General features: G+C 41.2%; 1 protein-coding gene across 1 annotated transcript in view; it reads right to left on the bottom strand.

Moving 5' to 3' along the window:
• Positions 1–19,210, bottom strand: part of erfl1 (Ets2 repressor factor like 1) — a 48,309-nt gene that overhangs the window by 4,256 nt on the left and 24,843 nt on the right. The window contains exons 3-5 of the mRNA XM_030750770.1: positions 3,064–3,137; positions 2,147–2,381; positions 293–470 (exon numbers count right to left, since the gene is read on the bottom strand). Of these exons, the coding sequence (XP_030606630.1) occupies positions 293–470; positions 2,147–2,381; positions 3,064–3,124 (474 nt within the window). The 5' untranslated portion in view covers positions 3,125–3,137. The remainder of the gene's footprint in view (positions 1–292; positions 471–2,146; positions 2,382–3,063; positions 3,138–19,210) is intronic.

Raw genomic sequence — 19,210 nt, 5'->3', positions numbered from 1 at the left:
TCTTTGTTGATAAAAAATTAAGGAGCAGAGTGCGGTATCCTACTGCTTTTCATCATTCTTCTTTGTTTAAGGTTTCTCTTCTTTTTATCCCCTCTGTATTAAAATGGGAGTTTTTCTTATTACTTGCTACAGAGACACAATTTAAGCTTGCGTGGGTATAATTTCTCAGATTTTTCAGACGCCTTTATATGGGAGAAATACATGTATTTAAATGTTACTAAATCCACTACATCATTATATATCCTTCTATCAATCCCACCCTCTCCCAAGCCCTCCATCCTACCCTGCGTACCTCTGGGCTGCAGTCGGGTGTGGTGGAGCTCCCGTTGAAGTGGTTCTGGGCCAGAAAGAAGGGAGAGCTGGCCATGTCCAGGATGGGGTAGTTCACCAACACAACCTTACTGAAGTTAAACTTGTAGGTGAAACGCTTCCCTTTAGTTTTGTGCAAAATACGCTTGTTGTAGTAATACCTGCACAAGAGTGGGAGAGGATATTGATGGAGGGATGGAATGACGTGATAAAGGAAAAAGGAAGAGGAAAAGGAAAAGAGGTGGGGAGGATTAATATAATGCTCACATCAAGGTTTTGTGTTTCATCACTATAAGAAAAGTATAAACAACTTCAGCGCTGTGAGGCAAAAGCTGTACTGATTTCCCACTGTTTTTATTCATCTCCTCCTTCCTCGAATCAATTCATGTCTGGCTGCCTTTATTCAATACGATATGGTTTTGTAAAGTGAAATTTTTATTCAGCTGTTAACAGGTGCCCCCCCCCCCAAAAAAAAAAAAAAAAATCAAAAAGCCAAATTCGTTTGAACCTCTCACACAGAGATACTGCAGAACAAAAATTTCCTTTCATTAGGCACAGGACTATTTATCAATTCAAGAAATAATGCGGGTATCATGTTACACTATCAAATGAACTGTGGCATCAATTTTTTTTTTTAGCAAAATAGAAATTTGTGACATGGCGTGACACCATTTGACATGATACCAAAAACTGTCACAGTTTCCAACAGCAAAGCACATTCACACAAAGGTGGGACAACAAGAGAAATCTCCATGGTAACGACCCCCGGTGTCTCCCGCTGGGCATGTCAGGTCGTAGTCATACTAGTTTCCTTTGCCACCCACTGAGGTGTCACAATGTACAATCTGCCAGGATGCCAGGTTGATCAGCAGCGAAGGGAAAACATGGTACCATCTGCCCCAGGTAAAAGTGCTCAGTTGGGGGAGCGTAGGGGAGCAGAGCAGGATGCTACAAATTAAAAAATAAAAATAAAAAACTGTGGATGTCTTCTTGTGAAATACAAGTTTAAATCTTGGAGGGCGTTTCCTTCTGCACTTTTTTTGGAATTCTTTGTTTCAAAGCAGCCACAGCGAGCGTACCAAACACAGAATTCATGAGACAACCTCAGCGTTAAATAGTGGTGAACTCATTACGCAGGCACACTATATCAACAAACATAGCAGCGTGTACATATCAGCATGTATCCACACTGGCTGAGCCCAGTGCAATGATGTGTACATGTTTTGCTTTGCGTGGCAATTGTGCCGTGGCCCTTAATTGAGCAATTAAGTGAGGCTAATTAAGAAGGCTAATTGTGGCCCCAGCCAATTCATAACAATTAAACTCTGACGACAGTCCCCATTAACCAGAGGCCGAAGGAAAGCAGGGGGAGGGGGTGGGGTAGGGGAACAAGTCGGGTAGTGGGTATTTGCATAAGAAAATTGTGTGTGAGTGGCTGGGGGTGTAAACTGCTGAAGGTATGGAGTGTGGCATTGTTTTAATCACCTTCAGCAAGTTCAGTGCTGAGCAGTTTCTGTGTTCTGAAGAAGTCCAAGCAATTTCACACTGGGGCTTAATTTTGAAATCCCTATTGAATTTTTTATTTGGCAGCTCAATGGTGAACTTTCCATTAGGATGTCCACAGATAAGGAGAAATTGAGGGTATTGACATTCCCCGGGAAAAATCCCACCTTTATCTTTCTATTTTTGCCAACATGGAAAAGAGAGATGTTAAGTGGGGATTAAATCCAATGAGAGTAAACAATTTATGGAAACCGTGGGGTTACAACCATCCTGATTTATCTGATACAAACAGTGTGGTTGCTTGACATTCAACACATCTCATACAAACACATACCTCAGTGCTCTGCTCAGTTTGTCATAGTTCATGTGAGGTTTGCATTTCCTTATCCCCCACAGCCGGGCCACCTCGTCTGGGTCCTTGATGACAAACTCCCCATAATCTCCCTGCCAGGCTATCACCCCCTGATATTCCTCCTTCTGCAGCAGCTCTAGGATGAAGTGCCAAAGCTGGATCTGTCTGGAGCCGGGGCTCGACTCGGGCTTGTAGGCCCACTCTGGGAAGGCGATCCCTGGGTAAAGAGGAAAAAGAGCAGGATGAGGTTCAGGCCTGTTGTTTGTCCAGCTGCTCGTCCTGGGTGTGGGGGGTGGGGGTGGGGGTTTCACTGTCTGAATGACTGATGAGTGATCGAGGTGAGGGATGATGTGTTTAATATCACAGCACGTGCCTTGAGCAATGTTAGTCTGAGCTCATGCCCTCTAGCCTCAACAGATTGGTCAGTGGGATGATGACAGCTCACTGGGAGAGATCTGACTGATGCTGCTCAGGTCTGAATTTTAAAAGCCAACTGCATGACCATCAGAGATGAAGTTAAGTAGCTTTTTGACTCAGCCCAAAGTGAATCTGGCACTAACTAGCCTTGTACATACATTAGACATTGAACCAATTACTACCAGAGCCTGAACTTGTTTGGCAATGTGCATGTGTATGGTTAATCTTTTTAAATAGATGAATATTGGAGATGAATTTCAACGTGCAATTTTAATAATGAAGGTGCTGTTTCTTAAGTATTTGCTTGTTTTGGCTGTCTGACTTTACCCAATTTACACATGTGGCTTAGGACTAGATTTAAAGATAAGTTGAAAGATTTTACACTTTATAAATAAGAACTTTAAGCAGGTTTGACGCAGTAAACCAAGGTTGCAATAAAAATATCCTCTTTTCATGTCGCTAACTTTGGTGAAAGTACCGACCTGGCGTCCAGAGGGCGGGCACCGGGGGGAGCAGCAGATCACTGACGCAGTTACAGTCCATGCCTCCAGGACACCTGGAACAAAAAAACAAACAAAAAAACCATCAACTTTTGCAAATGAAAGCAAAGAATTTTGCAGAAAATTATTTTCTTGAGCATGTTTATTATAGTGAGTCAGAGTAGAAGAGAGTAAACTTTGTTGAAACTGAAGGTATTGCATAAGGGTCTAAAAGCGCAACATGAGTTCAAAATGATACTTTAAATCAATGTGAAATATAGCAAGGTTATGTTTCATATGTCTTTGGTAGAGATCAGGTGTTTGATGGATGTGGCCACCTGAGGCTGTGTCTGATGCAACGTGGTGGACATCCCTATAGTGCATTTATGAATAGGAGGAATTAAATAGACTTTTGAAAACCAACTTGAAAACTGAGCCACATTATACATTAAAAATAGGGTTTTTAAATATATAATACGACTTGCTTATTTCTTAGTGGAGTTTCGAAAGTGGAAAAAAAATGTGCAAAGTTGTGTTCGGGGCTACTAAAGGTTAGGTTTAATTGTTTGCCAGAAGAGGAAAGCTTTGAAAGGATTTAAAGGGTTATGGTTTTTGGTACAATGTCTTTCTTATCACCTTAAGTATTCATAGTTGTTATATAAGTGGCAGTACAACCTTCAAAATGTAAAAGTTAAAAGCACAAAAATCTGTACATACAAACGGGTGGAGTATTCGTTGACTGAGGTAAAGCTATTTTTTAATTGTTTTATGTACTGGTTGGCAGTGGCTCTATAGCAGGGTGTAAACAAGCTCAATATTTTGAGCTTTTTTTGAAAAAAATCTTAATCTGTTCTCAAGGAAGTAAAACAAAATGAAAAGCACATTTCCCTCAGAATTGTAGTGAAGGGGAAATATAAAGCAAATATTAAATATAAATACTAAAATGACAGAAAGGAAAGGAAGGAATTATCTCAAAATTATACTTTTAAGATTAAATTCCATCCCATAAAATTAGAGTATATGATTATATAAAACTATACAATGAAAAAAACACAATTGTTGAGATAAAAGTAAAAAACGATGCTGTTCGGTGAACACTTCCAGTGAGCACCACGAGCAAATAAACTACGCAGTATGTACGGCTGCATTTGACAACCACAAGAATGGAGTTTTTACATCTGAGCATTGTGAGATCTGAAGTGTGTTAAAAGAACAGTTTATTTTCACTCCATCACATCTCTCCACACTCTGCACTGAATGATATGTGGATCTGTGGGTGAGGTAAGGTGGGCCCCTTTATTAAATGAGAGCTTTTAATCATAACGTCTCCTAAATATATTCATATAGACATCGGCTGACACTAGTAGATAAGGAGCTCTCAGTGCTTCCATGGTGAAGAAGGGGACTGTGAGATGGAATCTAGTTTGGATATCACAGTTTCATCAGGGTTGTTTTACAAAGCTCAGATGGAAGAGATAGCCTGCTGCTACACTGGTATCTTTAATGCTGGCCTCTCTATCTCTCCCTTCACTCTCTGCCTCTATTTAATTATGCTCTGTGAATTTTGGATTTTCCCTCCAGCATTGAAATGGAACGTGAATTATTAAGGTGTGTTTGTATAAATTATTATTGCTAACTCCAGGCATTTCTCACCCTCTCACTCTCTGACTCTTTCTGTCTCACGTTCGCTCTCACCCCGCTTCTAGCCTTTGGATTGTGGTCCCGCTCGCTGTCTCCTCTCTCCTCACCCCTCCCGCTCTTCCTCCTCCTTGTTTTCAGTCTGCTCCCTCTGTCTTCAAATGCAGAGCTGACATTAATTCTATTTTTTTCTGTTATTATTCCTTCTCTCTCTCTTTCTCTCTCTTTTGGCCATTCAACTACCTTGAGACTCTGTGTCTCATTATCCCACACAACTCATTTTTACAAAAACTATCAAACATTTTGATTGGTTCGTTTTCCAAGAGGATATCAAATTACACCCTACTGTTCACCTGATTAGAAAATATTTGAAACTGTCCTTCTTTCCATGAAATTGTTGACCTCATCTGACAGGAAGGCCTCTGCAAAGATTGGTCTTTACAAAATGAGATATTCGTTGTGTTGGAGGCAGTAATCCATAACTTTCCTCTTCCCTGTGGGCTACAGGTCATCAATACTGCATCATCTCTTTCATTTGCCATATTCTCATGGTCCACGGCATGTATAAACTCATCTCCTCTGAGGGAAACATATATGTGTGCTCCTGTCTTTCATAGTCTTTCCAGTTTCCTCTCATACCACCTACGCATTACCTCAAATCTATACTCATCCTCTCTTTTCCTATCCAACAGCATATCTATGCAGGTGACTCCTCCTTTCCTCTTTCCCACCTCCTTTCTATTCACACACCTATCCACTGTCTTCTCCCTCTCCCTCCCATCCACTCCACCCATCTCCCTCTCTCCTGCTCTGTGTGTTTTGCTTCGGCGCAGTAATTTTCCGTTTGATTTCGGAGGTAATGCATTTTTTACAAATCAAAGAGGAAGCCAGGCTGCCCCCCCCCTCCTCCTGCTCCTCCCCTCCCTCTCTCCCTCCCTCCATCCCTCCTCCTCCTCCCCTCCCTGCCCAGTCTCCCGTTCTCGCCCCCCTCGGCCCCCCAGGCCAGAGAGGAGATAAAGGAGCCCCCATCATTTCCTTGTTAGTTTTGATTTGGGCAGCACAGGGCTTTCAAGTTCCCCCCATCACCCCCAGAAACATTATAACTAGCAGCCCAGGGAATACTGTTCCTCATACGCACACACTCGAACACACACATGCATGCACAGACTGTCAGATACAGGCGCTCACAGATTGTAAGGGATTGTGCATGCACAGTAAACACAGTCTCAAGCAGATATGGCACAAATACGCAGGCATTCAGGTAGCCGTCGCACACACACAGTAAGAAGCAGCACACAAAGTAAGACATGGAGCCCATAGATATTGACTGAATCAATATCGACACACTAACACAGATCTCACCGAGCTGAAAAAGAGAATGTACTTTGTTTACGAAAGATTCTAGTGTACTGATAGAGAGATGTGGGCAGACAAAAAAAAAAAAACACTGTTTTATTTGGACAGAGAGACACAAGAGTCCAAACAAAGGACCTCTCTCCCACAAAAGGTCACCTGTGAAACCCAGTGTGGATGATGGATCACACACCTCCCTGTGACAATAGTAAATACATAGAATAGATGCACTAAGTTACTTCATACAGTCACATCTTGACAAAGACACCTCAGCTGTGTTCCTACACATGATGTGAAGTGTAGGCCTGCACTAGATCCAGTAAATGGATCATTACTGCTGGAAACCCTCTGGTGTGTCGATGCTTCAGAGGCTTTTCTATAATTTAGCCCACTTGAAAGAGTGCACTATGTTTTGGTGACAAGTTTGTGTGTGTGTGTGTGTGTGTGTGTGTGTGTGTGTGTGTGTGTGTGTGTGTCTCTTTAGTACACAACAGCATTGCAGGGATGTACAAACTTGCTGGGTATCGACGGAAAGGTTAAAGGTTTCTGCTGCTGTCACTGCTCAGCACGCAAACATCGGAAATTACTCCATGTTTGTTCTCTTTACTTAGTTTTAGCTATTTTTGAAGCATTAGAGAGCGAGATTTATTCACAGTGCAATGCCCTCAAAATTCCCACAATATAATAAAACTTTCTCGATGACATGCATGACTTTCTGCTAACAAGCCCACACTGCAGGGCACTATACTGCTGTACTGCTCGCTAGAGATTTACTAGCTAATATAAATCTTGGGACGAGTAGTGAATGCATGGACAGGATGTTCCATGTTTAAAATGCACATTTCACTCATTTTATTTCTCTTTTTCTTGAATGTATCCCAGCAGATGTCTTGGTGGCAACAAGCACGACACAAATAAAGTTTGCTTACCTCCTTTAAGCAACCTTTCAGTCATTTAATACCAGCTCTGTTTTGGGCTTTGGAAAAAAAAAACTGCTGTAGTAACAACAACAAAATAAAGGAAAAGCAAAGGGGACTTCAAAAATTTGCATAAAAATAAAGGGTTCCTTCTTCTAAAAATAAACGATATCAATGAGAGCTATAGTTTGTGCTCACTGTAATTTATGAGGGACAAAGTCCAAAGAAAGATTATGGCATTTAAAAATTGTTGCAATGTGCAAATTGATATATATGCATCATTTTCTGATAGACTTGACTGTGAACCATCCTTCTTTTAGCTGCAAACATTACACTTGTGTTTTACCAGCTGATTAACTCGCTGTGACCTCTTGAACATCTTGTCCAGGTGGGGACTAAGAGTAAGAAAATGATTGTAAAAGCATATCCAAGATTAGATCAGGATTGGATCAGCCCCGGTGGGTTTTTAAGAGGTCGGTCTTACCACAAAGGTCACAGATTTGCATTCGCAACGTCACATTTTCCTCCCAAACACCAACTTTATAACAAGGCTGTTCATGTAAATGGCTGGGCCCATCAGCAGAACAGGCATATTTGTGACGCCAAGGTTAGTAGGCCACTGACGGGAGTGAAAAGGAAACAGTGTGAGGAATATACTGTAGTACAAACTACGTTTTGAAATTCTGCAGAGTGACTGGGGTAGAGCGAGGAAGGAGGGCAGCCTGACATTCAGGCAACATTATGTCTCCAGTGCTGTCTAAAGAAGGAAAGAGTGATGGGTCATGATATAAAAAGATAGAAAAATGTGAGGAGCATGAAGAGTCTGGCCTCTCCCGCTTTCTTTTTCCACTAGATGAAAAGGACTCTGTACATCTGTCTCATCTTCCTTTTTTTGGTTGCCCCTGAAAAAGGCCCAACTGAAAACTCTCTCTCTCTCTTCCTTTCACACTGCTTGCCTCTCTCCTGCTATCTCTGTCTTTCTCTCTCTGTTCCTCTCCCTGGTTAGCTCTGACACACTGGTCAGCCTCAGGGTGGAAGAACAGAGGGACTCTGCTATGGGTTTGTTAGAGGAGATGGAAAGAAGGAGAGAGGAGAAATGAGGAGAGAGACAGAAGAGAGAAGGAGGAGGAGGAGAGGAGGAAAGGGGGCTGGTCAGGAAGAGGGAAAAGAACCTGTCTATCCAAATGTTAAAGAGAAAAGTCGACAAATTCTATCCATACGCTGGCCTATAATTCTTCTCATTCAGCTAAATCCCATCTTAATTATTCTTTATATGCCTTTTTTTTTTGTTTGTTTTACATTTTGTTAAATGTCAAATCATCAGGTTAAAAATTTGTTTTCTGAAGCCCAAATGTGTATCTCACCTACTTCTTGGTTGGACATTCAAATACAAAGGATACCCTCATGATCAAGTGTGTCTAACAAATAAGAAACTCTACATGCTTTATTAAACTAAGACAGGCAATGACTAAAACCTTACCATCAACAAAATTAACTTCCCCTTGGCATAAAGAAAAAAAAAGTCAACTTTAACCTCCCAAACTCCCTCAAAATTCAGTGGTTTACTGAACAAACAGGCTCATGACCGGGTTTGGCTACTTTGTTTTCTAAGACAATTCAGCCTTTTGCAGGATTTTACCAACTACAGTGATGATACACTTGATTAACAATAAAATATTAAAACAGGCATTGACAGGATTTTGTATTATTTAATTTTGTTCTGAATGTCACGTTGTAAATAAAGGTTTTCCTTTTTCTTTCTTTTTTTTAACCATTTAACCCTTGGATCCATAAAAAATAATAAAAAGATTACATTGTAATCACTGAAATTGTTCAACATTATTTGCAGAGAGCGTTAAGAATCACGACAATACTGATCATATTGCAACTTATAGCAGCTAAATTTCCCCACAATCCCTCCTTTGTACCTTGAGCCTTATACACCCATCACACCGTAGTATGAAAGAGTGAGAAATCAGTGCAGTCACTATAATAGGAGCAGGCAGCAGTGCGGCAGCATCAGTGTATTTAACCAAGACATATCGTTACAGGAGTACTGGCTCAATCTAGTTGTTCTCCCACAGAGCACCCATTACTCCACACTGCAGGGGCAAAGCTAATACTGAGTCCTTCACACTGAGACAGGCTATCATCTGACAGGACTGCCTGGCCAGAATATCATCCAGTGAAATGCAGTTTGAAAGATACAGTAGAGCAGTGGTACAAGTTATGACAACAGAGACAGGGAATAATAGGCCAAAGAAATATTAAGTCCATATCTGAAAACTTAAGAAACATATTTGCACACTGACCTCAGTTTGTTTGGTTCAAGGTTTAGGGAATAAGGCTGGAGTTATAGTTTGCATCAAGTTCCTAAATCTATGAATTCTTAGGGTCAATCCCGAGAACTGCTGAAAATATCAGTGTTTTCAAATGGGCAACTGATTAATTTGTTCTTTCATCATCTGGGTGTTGTAGATTTCACTACATTATCTTACTACTTTAAGTCATGGTGTGATACATATTTTCTGGTGTGTAGGCTATTCATGACCCAGGAGTGTGTGAGAGGGATTGACTAGAATAAATGAAGTGTTGGCAGAAAAACATGTTAAAAGGTTCAATATCACAGCTTGTTTCTTAGGCAGATTGTAATGGGCTCTGATGCATATGTGGCTTTGATGACAAAGGTTTTATTTGGTTTTAATAAGAAAAGTAAGAAAAAAAAATCTACATCACAAACCTTCTCTTTTAAGGTCAGCTCAATTCACGGAGAGAAGTTTAGACTGGAGCTCTGGTCATAAATAGAGTACTTTGATAAATAAACCTGATTTTTTTTTTCCTTTCAGATTTTCACGATAGGTGGAGAACCCCAACGAGTTTAAGAAGAGGTGAGTGGAGATGAGGATGTTGAGTTCGTGAAAACGGTATTAGTATGATATAGAACGCTGGCCTTAAGAAAATAAGGAAAAGAAGGGGAAAAAGGATGAAGAAAAAAGTATCAATCGATAGGGTTAAATTATTCATCGTCATTAATTATCGATCGCTCTCCGCTGCCGGCTCGTCCGCCTCGCGCCAGAGTTGAAAGGAGGGAAAGCGCGCTTTATTAAAACCGGCTCGAGCCTCATTGTTTCATGTCCCGCGGCAAAGAAAAAGCTCGAGTTTGGCTCTGCCCGCGCCAGTAGAAAAATATACACACGCGCACGCACACACACACATTGCTCCACCTCCCTCCTTTGCTCTCTCTCTCTCTCTCTCTCTCTCTCTCTCTCTCTCTCTCTCTCTCTCTCTCTCTCTCTCTCTCCTGACGCGCGGGAGGAGCTTTTGGGAGCCTCGCGCGGTGTTCACGGGGCGGCTGTGTCTCGCGTGGATCGATGAGGGATCAATGGCTCGCGCTGACTAATAGCCAGAGAGCGCCTTTGATCTCGCGGCTGAGAGATCAAAACCTGCGCGAGAGGGAAGAGAAATAGGAAAAGAAACTGCGCCGGCGAGCTGACCTTCACACACACAAGCGCGCACGCGCGCACACACTCACACTGATGCACGCAAAAACCGCGTAGCCTACTCACGCGCTCAGCTTTTAGGAATTTGATATCCTATCCAGGATATCCTACTAGCGAACAAACTGTGAGAGATGCATTGCAAACGAAACTGCAGGCGAATATGCACCGGACGCATTTGGAATAATAACCAATCTGTCTATAGGCTGTTACTGGGAACCTTCACGCTTACTAGCCTACACTACAAACACGCCCGCCAAACGCACACACCACCTTGTTTCCAGAGCTGTTGCTCTAGGTTTTGACTTTCTCAGACAAGGTGATATAGTGAGACCAAGGGAACCATCTGTGGTTTTCAGTCACTAGATGAATGTCCTATAGACTTTAATTCATGCCCATGGAGAAGAAAAAGTGTGTGTACAGTATGGGTTGTATAAATATACTATTTGTTCTGTCTATGTGTGATGGAAAGCAAAAGGCTTTAACTGAGTGGAGTTTTTTCAGTACACTTGTGCAGGTTGATTGGATCTTCATTTAATTTCCCAAAGAAAACAGTGTAAAAGGACTAAAATTATACTAAGGGGTGATACAGAGGCTGTACGAACATTGTAACTTACACAGTGTTTGAATATGACATGATTTTTTCTGTTTGATGTGTGTTTGAGATCACGGAGACCGTTTAGCAGCTCATAACATGCTTAATGTTATTGCCCCTCTCAGTTAATGATAATTGCTTATGAACCAATATGATTGAGAAGATTTGAGGTAGAGACCCCTGCAGGAAGCCTGGGTATATCCATCCATTTTCTTCCACTTATCTAACTCAGTGTTGTGGGATGGGGCTGGAGCCTAACTCAGCTGTCATAGGGCATGAGGCAGGGTGCACTCTGGATGGATCGCCAATCTGTCGCAGGGCTAACAGAGATAGACAACCATTTATGCTCACATTCATACGGTCACTTTAGAATCACCAATTAACCTAAACCCATGAATGTCTTTGGTCTGCTGGAGGAAGTTGGAGTACCCGGAAAGAGCCCATGCAGACACAAGGAGAACATGCAATCTCCACAAAGAAAGACCCCAGACTGGATTAGAACCCAGGACCTTCATGCTGTGAGGTGCCATGCCACCCACTCTAAAATCCATCCATCCATCTATTTTCTTCCACTTATCCAATTAAGGGTTGCGAGAGGGCTGGAGCCTATCCCAGCTGCCAAGGGTAAGAGATAGGCTCCACCCTGGATGGGTCACCAGTCTGTCAGAGGGCACTCTAAAATCTGATATATCATCACCCTCCTACAATAATGGCCTAAATTATTTTTAATAAAAATTTTATTTTTGCCTAAATCATCAGTTGAAAAAACAAACGTATGCCATTATTTCAGGAGGGTGACGATACGGCAAACAAAATGAGCATATATGAATAGCCCACATAACAAATAAATCTCAAAATTTTGCGTGTAGTGGAAATCCTTTAAATATTGGGTCAACTTTATATCCAAGTGTTTGTGCCACTGAAAAGAGTTCAGCACTTCTCTACAGTAAGTTTGAAAAGGGTCAGAAGACCAACCCCCCCCCTCAAAAAAAAAACTGCTTCATTCTTTCATAAATTGCCCTTGTTAGTCATCAGTAACCACAGCATAATTCCTCACTAAATGCTACCTTATTTATCACACTTTTACCCAAGGAAGTCCACTTCTCTCTTCCTGTGTCTCTCTACTCATCCTCATCATGCTCTCCTTCTCTATCGCTCTCTTTATCCCCCCATTCACTCTCCCTCCCCTCTCTGGTCAGTGAGTTACTCTCTCTATCACTCTCACTTCCCGAATTAACCACTCAAGAAGTCACCACCGACTCAATCAATAGCTCATACATAAACCCTGCTATAATCGCTCCCCCTGCCTGTCTGTCTGCCCCCCCCTCCCTTTCACTCCCCTCTCCTCTCCTCCTTCACCAGATTCACCAGCATCCCCTCACAGTCCCTTTCCTCCCCTTCCTTCATCTTTTTGTGTCTTCTTCCTGTCCTTCTCAATTCATTTTAGACAATCTCTTCTCATAATTATCAAACCTGTTATGAGCATTAAGGGCAGCAATTCTGATAATCTTATTTAAAAATAACTCCTCACACCTCTGCAGCCTTTGCGCCCTCTGAAAGAGCCTGATTTCAAGCATATCATTTAAGATAATGATTAAAAAAAAAAAGTATTTTCTTAGAATGACAGAAGTAGCAGTAGCATTGATCAAGACATAGCCAAATCACAAGTGTATAAACCAAAACTTCTAAAAAAGACTGACATATTTTTTGCACTTACAGTAATGCTGCCATATCAGACTTTGTGTTTTTAGAAATTTGAAAGAAAAAAAAGAGCAGTTTTGTTTATATTTGGCCTGGATGCTTGACAAAGTCTTAATAAAACAATATGCACAAACTGCATACCACCAATACTGACTGGATTGACATCCCTTGTGTTTAAACAGTCTGACAACTTTTGTCAAGCTAGTGACAGGCACCCAGTGTTAGGCTTTCAAAATGCCTTTTTTTAATGAACTAAAAAGATTGAAAATTGAACATGTGATGCACAAAATGAAGCGTAAGTAGCCTTCAGAACTCTGAAGACTTACAAAGGCCTCAATACTAAGTCATTGTAAACTTGGACCAGTAAACATGTCTCAAATCACTCCTTTTAAACCCAAATGCACGAAGAACATTCTTGCTCAGTTGAAAGCTAAAACAGTCCAATATTACTGTGTGCCTTGTACTGAATACTTAATATGAAAGGTGACCTGATGCTTCTTTGGGAGTATTTTTTTAACTTCTATGGTTTCACAGGCTTCTATATTCCTTGAGGGACTTCATATTTGTGTAGCATCCCTCTAAAATTTATTACACGAGCAGAGTAATTCTTTTAAGTGCAAGGGCACTATTGGCCCATGTTAGCGTGTCCAGCCTGAATGGGTCCAGTATTGCGTTATAGCAAAGACAAGGAGACATCAATATTGCATTATCTCATGTTTAACTGTGAGACACAGATAGTTGTTTTGGGGGCCTTAAAGATATTGTATTACCAAAGGAGATGCAGACACACACACAACCACACGAGGAGAAAAAAAATAGAGAGAGAATAACACACAGAGAATTTTAAAATTATAAGGCCTCTACACACCCTCTGCTCATACCCCTTCTATCTCTCTTTCTCTATCTTCCCTCGCTTCTTTTCTGCCTCTCTCTCCAAAGTCTTTGATTCGTCCGTATGGTTTGATCTGCAAGAGAGCGAGTTTTGTAAACACATTTTTCACGATCATATAGCCACGGGCAAGGGGAGCGTGAGGCGCGGAGGAAGAAGAAGGAGAGGGAGAGACTCAGAGAGAGAGGAGAGCGTGAGAGAGAGAGAGAGAAAGAGAGAGTGTGTGATGATCTGTGTGTGTGTGTGTGTGTGTGTGTGTGTGTGTGTGTGTGTGTGTGTGTGTGTGTGTGTGTGTGTGTGTGTGTGTGTGTGTGTGTGTGAGGGAGGGAGGGAGGGAGGGACGTTTAATGAGCGTGCAAGATGGAAAGATAGACTGACACAAAATGCAAGGATGAAGCCTCAAATATGGCTTACTGCACAGAGCAACAAAGACACGCAGACACTCACATACTTACACATGTGAAACCACACCACACAGACACCAGGGAGCCTAGACTGATGGTTTTGGCACAAGTAAAGCATCACAGGGGTTGATGAAATGTGAAGCAACAAGGAGAAGAAGCAAGTTATTCAGTTTTCCTTATCATGCAGAGGGGGGTGACACTCCAACGCTGCATTTCCCGATATGACACTTCCTGACTGGTGAACCCATGGAGTCATTGGAGAAACACACACACACACACACACACACACACAAACACACACAGAGGGAGAGAGGGGAGAAAGTGATGCATCTCGTTTGGGATGATGAACACAGAAAACAGAGAGAAACGGCGTCTGAAAAACAAATTATGGGGAGAGCCAATAAAAGCTTGCGCACAGATGGTAAACACACTGTGGTGTAAAGCTGAACTAATAAAAGTGCGAGGCTCTCGTTCCCTACATTTCTTTCTTTCTTTTTTTTCCCTTGGTTGGAACGCTTTCTTTTTCATCTGGCAGCTGCTAATCCGGTTTGGTTCGATTGGCCCCGGTAATGGCGCTAACCCGTCGCCTCTATACCGACTCCTCTCCACGGGAAGCGACAGAGAGGAGGCGACGTCGGCTTGGAATGAGCATCAGACAAGACACCGGCGATGGCACAAACGAGGGAAAAGAAAACTGGTGACAAAGTCCACTTTAGGCTTAAAATAATTTGGTCTTTAAGTTTCGAATTTTCCAACATATTTGCATTAAAAGGACAAGGTAAATTAAATATTACTCATTTACTTAAGTCTAATTTGGCCAAGGTTTTGGCTACAATTAAACACAGGTGGCGAAAACTGTTACAGGGAATCTGTTCGAATTAAGTATGCATTTTGGACTAATGCATCAATTACCTATATACAACATACGATGTCGCTCACGGAGGCCCCAAACGCTCAAAATAGCAGCATAATAATAAAATAATAATGCCTTTGCAACAGAGACGCAGCGCACTGCAGTGTTACAACCTCGTGATGAATTGGCTCCTTCGACTTTTGGCTAGGGTTAGATGCAGGCCATCACATTTAAAGTGCTTTTCCACTTCGAGGTTTGTTTGTTTTCCTAAAAGACGGGGAAACAGTCCTCAACAATTCTGCACAAATCCCTCGCGCCAGTCGTTAAAAAATCATTTTCTTTTCATTTTTTCCTTTCCTTGGATTCTTCCTTTCTTTCTTTCTTTTTTTTTAAACTTAGCCTACTGCTTTTTAGAAAGAAGAATAGCTGCAAGCAGTTAAGTCGGTTGTCAGAATCTGCGTGTGTGTGTGTGTGTGTGTGTGTGTGCATATATAGTGCAGTGCAGTGTAGTGTAGCGTTTCCTCTTCCTCTCTCTTTCTTCTCTCGGTCTTTTCTGTCCGGGGAATTGTTCTCAACGTCCACAAACACATTGCAAATACCCGGCGGCCAAGCAGCATCGATTTCTAATTAGACGCCAGGATAATCGTTGGAGAGAGATGAAAAAAGAGAGTGATGGCGAGACCGAGTAAATAAATATATAAACGAATTAGAGACCAGATTAATTGAATGAATATGAGCATTAAAAAGAAACAAAGGTGATCTTGGCGGATGAAACCTTGCGTGGATTGAACGGGAAATGAGGATTATATACACAGAGGAACACAGGCTGGAACATATACGTGGGGGGGGGGGGGGGAGTGGATGTCTAATTTTCTCTGACTTGGAAATCAGGGCCCACTTTTTTTGGCCAAAAATTATTTTGTAATTACTGACCTAAGCAGCAACATTTTAGCGATATTAACGGTGCTGATTAATTAATTGAAAAAATATTAAGTTCCCACATGTGAGATATAATTGCAGAGAGTTGAGCGGGTCTCACAAGAAATCTTGGATGGTGCCCCAAAGAAATTCATAAAAAAGCATTTAATGTAGAAGAACAAAAAAGTAACTTAAATTCACAAACATCATAGTGAGATCATATCCATTAATGTTCGCTGGTGTGCAGATGCGTGATACCTGTGCCCGAAACTGTGACAGCAATCAACCTTGAACTAAAGCCACAGCTGGATTATCTAACTTCTCTCCTCTCCAGTCAAATTTCCACCCTCCCCTCCTCTTCCTCCATGTCTTCCCCCTTCTACCTCCCTCTTTCTGTCTCCTGACAGAGTGTGACAGGGGGTTAGCCGGGGAGCTCAGGTAGCTCGTTTACTTTAATTAACGTTTCATCATCCTCGGAGCGGGACCGCGCACCGTATATACTCTTTCATGCTGCTCCGTCTCTCATCCCTGTTCTCCTTCCATTCATCACCAGCCCTCCCTCCCTCCTTCCTGCTCTCTCCTCCCCACCGTAGGCCTCACCTCTCATCTTTTCTTCAACAACTCGCCAAATCGCCCCCTGCTCTCTGTCTCGTGTCCACTCGAGCATATACAGGATAATAATTCAAACACTTTCCTTCCTTCCCTCCTCCTACTTCTCCTTTTCCAACTTTGTTCTTCCCACCCCTCTTTTCTCTCCCCTTTCTGTTTTTTTTTCTCGCTCTTTTACAATAATGATGCCATTAACTGCATAACTCCAGGCGGTTTTGATCAACTGATGCAGAGGAGGAGAAGTAGCTCATTGTGTGCTGGCCATCATTTGGGGGATGTTCTTGTACAATTCAGCTCCTAAACAAAGACAAAGTAACTGTAAAAACGCAAGAGGATCAATAGTTTATATATATGTTCCGACTATTAAAATTGAATGTTATAATCATTTCAGAAGTGTAAGCCTAAGGGTCGTTCAGCATGGAGACCTTATGGCGCTGATAAGAAGGAGGAGGAAGACAGCTATTGAGCGGTATTGATCACCTCTGATCATTTAATAGAAAATAACCCCCCAGTCGATGATCACTATCAGGCAAGCAATAGATAAAATAAAGGGCTCTTTCTCTATAGGCTAAATGATCAATTAGAGAGATAAACAAATAAGCAAAGCATTCAGATATGAATGGTCTTTCTGTGTAGCCTTTAAGCCAAAAATTACTATTTAATTAGGAAATTAAGACGTCACATATTTTTTGACTTACCATTTTTTTTAATCTCCTCTGTGAAATTCTTCATTTTTGTTCACAAGAAACCATTAAAACAAAGAGCTTCTGTCATTTTATTCCTTTAAACTTCCAAGCATGTTTTGTTGCCAGTTGATTGCAACTTGAAGGTAGTGCCTAAATTGCCCAGGAAAAGTTTTTAGTAACTTAAGTTTTCAAGGTATAATTTATAAATCAACAATAATGAGAAGCTACCAGTTACAGTTTATTTCATGTCTAAAGCTTTCATTGGTCTGAAAAAACGTAACCCTTTCAAGTTCCCTATACCTATCTCTAATTCTCTGGCTGTACTTGACTGAAAGGCTTTACCCTTGATTTTTGGGTGGGTGAGGGTGAAGAGGGCTTCTGGAAAAAAAAGTAAAAGGGCGGTAAGTTTAATATATTTCACTTACAAATCTCTTTTCAGTTTTAGTTCAATTGTAATTTCTCACCTCACTATCCTGAGCTGAATTCTTTCTTCAAGGACAAATTAGTGATTAGTAATCAACAATCAAATGTGTTATCAGCTTTAAATTGTGTAGTTCATCTGTAAACGAGGATCACTGATTCAACACATTCACACCTTTGAAATTTTACTGATGACCACTGACGAAATTGTATTTAAAAATGGAAAATAAAACTATACTGTTATGTTTGTGTTTTAATTGGTTGGGCTGATGATTCTGAACCAGGCTCATCATAGCTCACTGTATACTTAGGCCTATGTAAATTACACTAATGAGAAGTAATTAGAAATATTTTACAATTAACACCAAGGAACTGTGAGGCAGACCTGTATTATGAGGCTATTATTATTCAATATGAAAACTACATTGCTCTACACACTTCAGTATCACTGAGAGGATCCCACAATAATACACATTGTACAGTAAAATCAGCAACAGAAATTTGGGGTGTAGTAAAATCACACAAAAAATGTCTTCTATTTGTTCTTAATGAAAAAAGGAATGATAAAAATGAATCAATAAAAGCGACCATAAAAAGGTTTCACAAAACAATAGAAGGGAATCCCCTCGGAGTCGGCTTAGAGACGGGGGTTTGATGTGATGGTGGAAATGGCAGGTGTTATATGAAGCAAAAATAAAATAAGAGAAAAAAGTAAAGTAAATGCAGTTACACTCATATGGTTCGGTGTGATCTGGGCGTGACTTGTACACGGGCTGGGACTCAGCATGGAGCACTGTGATAGTTTAAACAGTTTAAAACACTTACAGTGGTAACCGGATTTGTAGCCTTGTGGGGTTAAGAACTTGATGAAATCCACTGTGTCCGCTGGGACTCCAGAGGTGTGCGCTCACATACAAATTGCCACTGATAAAGAGAGGAGGGGAAGCTCTACCATCACAAACCTTAAACCCTATCACTCTTACACTTGTTCACATAGAATAAAACTTTAGTACCCAGAATGTAGCGGGCACCGTCTCGAAGGGAGGTGGGACTGTCATTGCTGCATACAAAGCTTGGCTTTGCCGTTGTTTTAATTGAACCCACCCCAAGCACCAAGGTTTGAAGAGCTTAGACTTAGAATTGCACCAAGGTTGGATTGAATAACGCAGCGTGCGCATTTCTGTATGCAGTAAAGTGAATCTGAATACCAGCTACCATAGCCAGAGATAGGGCGGGTTGATAAATTGACTGATTCTTTGCATTTAGAATGATATTTGTGTGTAAGTTGGCTGATAAGGAAAGCGGTGCTAAAATGCTAAACTAGATTTGAGATAATTTGAACTTACACAGCACTGACAGGTTAAATTAAAAAAATATATATATCAACAAATCTGTACCAATGGATTAGTTAGTTGATAGATTAGTTGCTTGCGATGCCTACTGGCCAAAGTTTTGATGCACAAATAAAAACAAACATAAACACGGGAGAGACTAAAACAGATAAAATTGGTGTTTGACTTCATGGATAATGGATCAGTCTTGTAGACCACAACCCTGACTGTAGCAGCATTCACCTCACCTTGTCTAACTTGAATCTAGACTTGACCATTTTGTTTTATTGATTCCACAGGTTATAGCAAACAAACTTTGGGTTTGGAACAGTGGTACTT

This window comes from Archocentrus centrarchus, chromosome 16 (assembly GCF_007364275.1).
Source record: "Archocentrus centrarchus isolate MPI-CPG fArcCen1 chromosome 16, fArcCen1, whole genome shotgun sequence".
In the NCBI taxonomy this organism is placed as follows: Eukaryota; Metazoa; Chordata; class Actinopteri; order Cichliformes; family Cichlidae; genus Archocentrus; species Archocentrus centrarchus.
This window is presented reverse-complemented; position numbering and strand designations above follow the sequence as displayed.